Source organism: Psammomys obesus, unplaced genomic scaffold, assembly GCF_907164565.1.
Source record: "Psammomys obesus unplaced genomic scaffold, mPsaObe1.curated_primary_1811, whole genome shotgun sequence".
Taxonomy (NCBI): domain Eukaryota; kingdom Metazoa; phylum Chordata; class Mammalia; order Rodentia; family Muridae; genus Psammomys; species Psammomys obesus.
Window position 1 is genome coordinate 14175575 of NW_026596109.1, and position 9527 is coordinate 14185101.

General features: G+C 45.4%; 1 protein-coding gene across 1 annotated transcript in view; it reads right to left on the bottom strand.

Moving 5' to 3' along the window:
- Positions 1–1486: 1486 nt before the first annotated feature.
- Slc5a9 (solute carrier family 5 member 9) overlaps positions 1487–9527 on the bottom strand; it is a 25030-nt gene continuing 16989 nt past the window's right edge. The window contains exons 13-14 of the mRNA XM_055628949.1: positions 5368–5551; positions 1487–2733 (exon numbers count right to left, since the gene is read on the bottom strand). Of these exons, the coding sequence (XP_055484924.1) occupies positions 2525–2733; positions 5368–5551 (393 nt within the window). The 3' untranslated portion in view covers positions 1487–2524. The remainder of the gene's footprint in view (positions 2734–5367; positions 5552–9527) is intronic.

A 9527-nucleotide genomic window follows, 5' to 3' on the forward strand; every position in this document is an offset into this window, starting at 1 on the left:
TGTGTGTGTGTGTGTGTGTGTGTGTGTGTGTGTGTGTGTGTGTGTGTATGTGCATGTGCTCACGCACATGCACCTGGTCAGAAGTCTCCAGGCTTTGCCATCATTTCACAGAAGCCTGGGAAATACTAATTTCTTCCTTAAAGACACGACTTGGTTTTCCAGCATGCACTAAATTAGATCCTAGGAGTATGGGGAAGGTATCTGAGGAGACTGAAGCAGGGAAACAGACAGAGGAGACACAGAGGGGAACATCTACTGTTATGTGAACAGGCGTGCTGGTGCTGTGTTCAGCTAGGACCCAACCCCCTGAGAACCTTTGCAGGGCGATTTAGAACAAGCTGAACTGTCTCACTTGAGGGCAAGGCATTGGCTGTGCTCTATACCAGTGTTCTGATCACCATGGGTTCAGAGCTGCTCCAGGTGTGCTAGCTAACACCTAGCATTAGGAGCCACTTCTATGGGGGGGGGGAGAACTCAGAATCTCTCCACAACCAGAAAATGGACAGGAAGTGACAGCAAACAGGGTAGAGTCAGCCTCTGCTCCTCCTGCCAAATGCCCATTCTCTCCTGTCCCTTGTCAATAAATCTTCCAGCTTATAGGGCAGATGCTGAAAGAAAGCATGACTCTGAGGAACAGTTAGAGTTGGTATTCCCAAACTAATAAATGAGATTCTCTCTGGTTTCAGGCCACCCTGCTCATCATACTTGTAACTGATAACTTCAGGTACAATCTCAGGCTGGGAATGAGAAGCCCAGCACAGGGCACTTCATTGTGGCTAACACATGGCAAATGACTCCAGGTTCATTAAGAGACCATGGCTCAGAAAATAAGCATCCTCCACATGCATGTGCTTACATGTGCACACATTAACATGAACACACACTCATATGCACACATATATGTAAAATGTCAGGGTCATCCTTAGTGACGTAGCAGGTTTGAGGCCAGCACAAGCTACGTAAGACCTCAAAACAGAAGGAAGGTCAGTCACAATTCAGTTTTAGACTATGCTCCTGCTGAAATTCACTTTCTCCCAGCCTTTTATTATAATCTGCTATACACAAATGGCTTGTGCTAATGGTTTGGGAGGAAGTCAGAAGGAAGCCATAATCCTCAGTCAGCATCTATGAAGGAGGACAGAGCAAGCAAAAGAAACAAAAGATCAATGAGGTCAGAAAGTCGCTGGAAACAAAAAATTGAAGGCAGCAGTAACAGCAGAGGTGCAGGGTTGCGGCTGTGTCTGCAGGTCAATGAAATGGAGTTTTATTTGTCTTCAGTTAGGGTGAGAAATCACCGACATGGTGATTAGAAGCAGCATCACAGAGGAACAGAGGAGAGGGAGAAGGGCTTCTCAGTTGCATCTGTACCATTTATCCTAGATGCCTGAGACCCATCTGGGCACAATGCCTCTCTTCCTCAGAAGCCAACTCCACAACCCTCTGTCCCACCATCCATGGAGCAAAGTTCACAGGGCCTGGGAGAGCATAAGAATCCATCAAGCATTTATTGACTCCTACTTATAAGTACAAAGTCAGGTTGGATATAACTGTTGATCCCTGCTCCTAAGCATGCACCATCTAGAAGGGAGACAGCACTACAAAACAGTGTGATAAGGGCCACAAGGAGGCAGCTTATGCATTTTGGGGACCAAGTGGGACCTTGACCCAGTTTGAGGCATTTGGAAAGCTTCCTGGAAAACTGCTCAGGGTCACAGTCTAAGATATACGACAAGAAGGGAGTCTTGGCAGGTGAAGGCAGAGGGACAAGGACCCTGGAGTGCCCACCCCAGGCTATCCTTTCTGCTCCATAGGGCTGTTTGATTCCTGTTGCTTTCAACACATCTTTTCACTCCATCTGGGCTCTAAGCTCCGAGGATGTGGAGACTGCAGGGGTGGGTGTGGGGACAGAAGCAGAGTTAGAGTTGTGCCAAGGAGAATCCTGGTCTAGGAGTGCTTTGCCCTGAAAGCCATCATCTTACCTGTGTTCTTTACTCTTATGGGATTGGCAGCCACAATGTGGAACCAAGGACATGATAAGACCCTCCTCACTGGACTCATGCTGCAAACACAGTACTGGGAGTCGAGGAGGGAAAAGGAGGGAGACAGGACGCAGAAAGGGAAAGAATGGAAACAATGTACTTGGGTAATTTTTATAGAATTCTCTACTCATTTTCTTACTACCTGTCTAACTTGAAGATATACAAACAATGAAGATTCTTGAATAAACTGAGAGAATGATGTTTTTGAGGTAGGATTACAGGGCAACAGAGAAGAAAGAGAGCTGGAATTGAAGACCCAGTGTGTGCCCAGTGTGATCCTGGGCAATCCTAGGGATCTCTCTAGTCCTTCATGTCTCCACTTGCCAAGGGTGTAGGACTGGATACTCCTCATGGGCCCTTTTACTCTCGGCCTCTGTGGTCTCCAGTTAGCACAGCATGATGGAAAGAGAGCCTGCCTCTGGTCTCTGGGACTGACTAGGGTTCAGCGGTTCTCACTCATTTCAACTAAATACTAATCTGTGCAGTCACGCAAAATAGCCCCAGAGAAAGATGTTGATGGCCAGCAGGATGATGGCATTGATGTTGCAGATGCGTCTCCAGAAGGGCTCCTCCTCAATGCTGGTCAGCGTCTGTTCCAGCACAACCTTCTCAGCTGGCCCCCGAGCTTGCTGTGAGGCCCCTGAGAGTCCGCAGAACCAGTTCCACAGCCATTTCACCCAGGATCTGTGTAGGGCTGGACAGGCCATAAGGGGAAAAAGAGAGTGGGCAGGAGAGAAAGAAAGGATGGAGGAAGGAAAGGTTTGGACAAAGGATGGGAGAATGGGGGAGAGGTAAGACATAGAAGGTGGGGTACACGTAAAAAGATACTTTGTAAGGCACAGGCTGGGTGCTATTGGGTCTCTGGGGTGAGCTATGACCTTGGCGATACCATTCAAATGGTCACAGCTCAGAAGCATCTCAGTACAGGGGATGGAGTGTTTGAGCTCCTAGCATCTTCATTCTCATTCAGAGCACCAGTGTATTGGGAACACAAAAAGAGCCTATCTTATCCAGAAAGTGGGAACATTTAAACCAGACTGACTCATTTCCCTGGATATGGGGACTGATATTGAGCTGGAGGCCAGGAATCCAGCAGCAGGTCCAACTCTGCCCTCAGCCTTGCCCTCATGTATAAATCATCCAGCTTCCCTCAGTGGCAAGCATTTCTCCCTCACACGCCTTAGTGACATACCCTGTATTATTCTAAGAGTTATTTAAGTATCTAATAACAATGGTGGTTGACAACTACAAAGGGCACCAGTGCTGGGGCTGGGAGAAGTTGTGTGAACCATTGTCCAAATACTCAGATGCCTAAAGCATGCAGGCCAGGCCAGCAATGTGGAGAGGTGCTGAGCTTGGGAGTGCATAGCTCACAAAAGCTACGCTTAAAGGGGCTGCTTCTTCCCTGTCTTGAGGTTTCTTTGTTTCAGCAAGATCCACTGCCTGCCTTCCCTGTTCTCTCATTCCTACACAGTGGTGTTTTGTAATGGGGCTGGGCTTGAGGGGGTGGAGGCTGTATTTTTAATGGACATCATGGCTGGCTCAGAGGCTCATTTTCCTTCCTTACGTGCAGCTGTTCACAGGAAGCAGCATTCCTTTGTATCAATAGGAGCTGTGTTTCCCTAGACATAGGGACCACTAGCAAGGGGCTTGTCTGTCTCTGTAGCTGTGTATATCTATGCAGCTCTGGGGTTCAGCCACGGGTAGTCTTTCCTTTTCCCCTCTGGAAGACACTCTTTCCTCTCTTCCTTGGTAGCTGCTTCACCTACACAACTGCTTGAAGGATGGGCTTTTCAGCTCATGAACTTTGAAGAGGTCAAAACTTGTCTTTTCAGTGATGGGGGGAATAGTTGTGAGACCCACCCAAAATCAGGTGCATGGCTATAAAACTTATGAAAGAGAAATAAAGCCACATCTTGTCAAGCAAAATACACTGAACCTAAGTGGGATGGCTGGTAAGGCCAGGGAGAATGGCCTTGACCTATGGTGCCTTGGAAATGAACATCTCTGTTTCTGACTGTGGTGCTTGTGAGAGAGCTGCTCTCCTTCACAGACTGATCTACTGACCTTTGACCGCCACAGCCTGGGTAAGAAGTATTGAGACTTTAGACTTTGGTGGCTCTGGAGCTCAGGATAGCATTAGCTATGGGCAAGTGGCTATTTGTATAGCTTGAGGAACTTGAATAAAGGTGAAGGGCCTTAGAAAGTGGGAGTCTGTTCAAGCCTGAGGACCAGTGTGGGGGTCTTCAGACCCAGTGAATGCAGAAGAACTGGGTGGCAGAGCTTCGGCAAATGTGCCAGTGCACCGAATGATGCTTTGCTAACTCGCTGCAGTTACAGAAAGGTGGCACTGCAGTGCCAGGCACAACACTCGAGCTTTCTGAAGTTTGGTGAAATTTTGCCGAAACCTATGTAAGCCCAGCTCCATCCAGTCAGCGGGACTCTCTCTAACTAAAATCTGGAAATAAATACAGCACTTGAATTTTATTACGCTTCTTCATAAGGGAAAGACAGTTGATTTGGGGCTTTAATTTGCAACTGATGTGACTTTTGGAATTTTAAATTTTTTCTTTGGGAATATTATAACAGAAAAAAAATCTCTATAATGTCATTCTATCATTGAGGTATATTAATATTATTATTTATTCTCACCTTCACAGGAAGGTTATAACTTCATTATATATGCAACTGGCACATTGTAGCTTTGATTTAATTAATGTACTTTCCCAACACAGTTAACAAGCTCTGGGAAAACATCATCAGCACTGGCAGAGAAGTGGCCATTGTTCTGAGGTATTCCTGTGACAACATCACAAGTGTGGGCACGCTCTACACTCTTCCCATGGGGGACAGCCAGGCTTCTGTGTGACTACAGAAAGTGTGGTAGAGACAAGGTGGGAATCAATACATAAGTGGAGGCAGGGACAAGGGTGGCTGTTTTTAGGCCATGTCTGATGCTCCTTTCCAACGTGGAGGGAACTCAGTATATGCAATGCTGTTTGGTTTTCTGCCCACAGGTTCCTTTTTCGGGGTGTGCTGTTGTTTAGATCTGCTGGAGAATGGGTGAGCGGCTCTGTCTAATGCTCGGTTCAGTATTGGGAAGTACGCTTTCCAGTGGCTAGAATCTAAACTTAGCCAAGGCAGTCTTTTGACTCTTTTCTGTCTTAGTGGCCACATGGGAAAGTGCAAGGATGATTTTGATTGGCTTCTCACAGATTCCTACATCCCCAGTGAACCACAATTGGTCCTTGGGGGATCCTCAGCATCGTGACTGCCCCTACTGCTCCTTTATACCCCATTATGTCACCCCAACATGCCCTCAACCTACCTCCAGTTTGTTCCGGATCCTGGGTGGTAGCTGCTTCTTTCCCATGTCCTGCAGGGCCCTCTACTGCTGGCCTCCCTGCCAGCCCTGGAATGTTGTCTCCCTCTGTCTCACTCACACTCACAGAGGTTTTCTTCTGCAGGTCAAAGAAGGGACAGTTTCTCGTCCACCAGGTCAAGCGAGCAAGCTAGAGCAAGAGGAAACAACCTTTGGAGTCAGAAGGCAGCCATGCTGTGCAGAAGGAGGTCTCAGTCATGCAAGAGGAGAACAATAGAAAACAGGGCAGAGAACAAGATGAGGCTGGGAGGGCCACCTTGATTTCCCCTTTCTTCAAATACAAGCCTTTCTTGAGTACACACTCTCTGGAATTGAGATCCGAGTCAGGAATTCCCCAGCAGCTTGGAGCTCAGCCAGGGAGAAAGCAGGCCGAGATAGGAAGCAGGTTCCTGATCACCAATGAAAGGCTCTGAAGGTCCAGGGAGAGTTGGGAGTTGATAACTGACAAGAACAAAACCAGAAAGCTGCAAGAGCCACTGAAGACTTTAGACAAAGAGAAGGAACAGTGAGCTAGGATTTCCAGAGCGCCCTCAGACTGAATTGAAATGGTCCAACCTGGAAATGGTTGAAAAGTGAAACAAGAAATATTGAAAGAAATATTCGGTGCCAAAGAAAACAGGTAGGAGGGAAAGATCTACTCATTTATCTGTGCATTTATTCTTTCTTTGGCACATCCATATCTAATGGGAACAGCAAAAAATCATAAAGCCAGCACAGCTGCTTGATAAAGATCCAGCAAAGCTGAGCCAATTGCTGTGGTGCAGTCTCCTATTCTTTCAGCCTTGATCTCTACATGTTGCATGTTTGGGGGGATTTTATTATTCAGACAACGTGGGAATATTAGATTGATAGAAATTTTCTTCTGAATCATCTATGCCTCTTCCCAGGAGTACTGTTTCTAAGCTTTCCCAGGAATGTCCTGACCATACTACCCCTCTCTCTTTTAGGGAAATATCCTTATCTGGGCCTATTTGAAGGTCCTCCTTACACCCTGGAGATTGTGACTCAAATAATTACTCCAGAGACCTCCTTATGAGGCTCTGACTCAAAGATGCTCTCGGCATACCTGCCCATGCACTTACTTAGGAGCAAGAGGAGCAATCAGAGCAAAGTAAACTTAAAAAGTCAACAGTATTTGGTAGGCTAGGGAGAAGTTGGCAGCAAATCAAATTAAAAACCTTTTCCTACTACTGATGGACAAAATTGTTGTGGATAAATGATTAAAGAATAAAATATTAAGAACTTTCTTTCTTAGAAAAAGTTAACTCATACAGGGCCACTGTGTTGTCATATGTCCTATGACCAAGGAATAAAAAAATAGCAAGATTAGACATATAAATAAATTCTACAAACACATAAGATATAAGCACTGTATTATGGCAGAAATTAAATAATAATGGCAACAGCTTTGGCCTGAAGACTTTTCTTGGGACTAATGACAGCATGTTTACTATTAAAAACCCATAATACACTGCTTGGGACATGACAGTCTTCCCAGGCTGGCTTGGATTTTTTTCTTTCTGTCTAGTACGCTTGAAACACAAGAGCTACCAGCCTGAGAACAAGCTGTCCTGCTTTGGCATAATATGCCCTTGAAACTGCAATATTGTTTAAAAGTTGATGAGATAAAATGATTGTAAAAGATAATCCTGTTCTGTCATGGTTTATCAGTAATGACTAAACTTATGGCCAAGTGAAAGTTAAAACATGTGTCCGGGGACAAAAATGTTATGATCTATGTTTTGGAACAACACGCATCTATCCCTGCCTACTAAATTCTGTGTGAGTAAAGAAGCAGCCAGACTGCCGGTCAGACAGGATATGAAACTCTTCCTGGATTCCTGTGTCTGGCTCATTCTTCACTTTTTGCCGCTCTTGCATCCACTCCTCTTTGTGCCCTGACCTCACCCGTGGCTGGACCCTTGCACTTTTCAGTGTTTGGGACAAGACCTTAAACTTAAAAACACTAGGCAAGCACTCCACCACTCATCTGCCTTCCCATTCCAGGAGGTGGCAGCCTTACAAGATGTTAGCAGAATAAACCTTACAGGATACAGTGACTTACAGATGATCAAGTAAAGAGGAAGAGAGACTGCCACGGTGCTTGCTTTCTGGCTAGGTGGATGACATGGGCAACGGAGCCCCTCCAATGGAGAAAACATACGAGACAAAAGTGGGCTTGGGTTTTTGTGAAAGACATGGAGAGATAAAATGCACACATACAAATATGAAGGTGAGCCTGAAGTGTTGCTTCTGTAATGCCTCTGAGACCTTCAAGAAGGTGAAACAAGTCCCATGTCTCTTGGGTGATCCTGCTAACTTTCTCATCTCCTTTTTTATTTTTTTTGTGGTCCAGAGGACTTAAAATCAGCTTCCCTAGTGGTTTAGATATCAGTGGTGTTAGACCAAAGCATGATGGTACCTCTGAAGGTCTCCTTCAACAAAACTCTTCTGCTGTCCCAGCAGCTCTGTTACATGTAGAGCAAGGTATCACATCTGTGGTCTTTGCACCATGTATATCAGGCTCAAGCATGCCTCTGTCTGGAATCATGAGAACCCGAGAGGCTTATCTATTTCAACGCATCTCTGTAAAACTTATGAACTTTATGCACACACAGGCAATGTGCCTTCATGTCACCAGGAGGCAGTTGGATTTTCAGTCTGAATCTTGAGAGAGTGGATGGAAACAGAATTGAGTGTCATAAACAGCTGTTGACTTTGTAGCCTGGGGACACTCTAGGACAGTGGTTCTCAATCATTTTAATGCTTTGACCCTTTAATACAGTTCTTCATGTTGTGGTGGCTCCAACCATAAAATTATTTCATTGCCTACCTCATAATTGTAATTTTGTTGCTGTTATGAATTGTAACATAAACATCTGATATACAGGATATCTGATGTGTGATTCCCAGTGGGGTCATGACCCAATGGTAGAGAACAGCTTCTCTAGGGTAACATGCCACAGAGGGGTTCCTAAGGTTAAAAAAAATAAATAAAAAAGGCCCACGAAGAGACCAGAAGATTAGAACTGACAAAACAAAAGTCACGAGAAAAATATACTAGATGTGGTTAGAGACTAGGCCTTCCAGGTTCAAGATGTGGCCAGTCACTTAAAATAGTGACAAATAATTAACTATTCATTTTGGCAACAAGAATATGAGTAACTTCAATGAGAACAATTTGAGTGGCATTCTGGGGACAGCAGCTGGATGAGAGAATATCAATAGGAATGGAGGCTGGGAATGGGGGCTGTCTGTAGTGAGAAGGAGTAGAGAGACAACCATAATCATAACCTGAACTTTCTCTCACCTCCGTTTTTCATGGCCCCGAGGACTAAAACACAACTTCTGTAGGTGACATCAGTGGTGTCAGAGATGACCCAGGGATAGATTCTAGCACGAGAGTGGGTCTGATGTGAGAATTTAGACAAGGAAAAAGCAGCGACCGCAGCAGCAGGAGGTCATGTCTGGCTGCGGTTAGAACTGGCTTCATTTGCTCATTTCACAATCTCACAGGCACCGCACAGGTGAGAGTATTATCGGTGAATGGCACTCAATGTTTAGGCTCCAACTTCTACCACAGACTTTGTCCATGGCCCCACTGAATCCTATCAGACTTTCTCATATCCCAGATTATAGCTACATATGGAGATAGAACTGCTAAAAAGTAGTTAAGGCAAGATGAGGTGGTATGGGCAGACCCTACTGAGATCAAGGCCTAGATAGACACAGAGGGAAGACTGTGCAGACTCAGGGAGAAGATGGTCATGTCCAAGCCACAGAGGGGCCTCAGATGAAAACAGGCTGCTTGTCCCTTCATCCCAGGCTTCCAGGCTCCAGACAGTGATGTGACATATTCTTGGTGTTTATGCTGTCCGGTCAGTGATGAGAAATTATGGTGGCCTTAGTAAACCAAACAGACTAGAGGAGAAAGGCTTTGTGAGACTGGGCATCATTGGTATTCAGGGGCTGGGGAGCTCTCTGGTTCCTCTTTCATGTACTTTTCCCTTAACCAATATCTATATATTATATAGAATATATATATTATATAGAATATATACACACACACACACACACACACACACACACACACACACACACACACA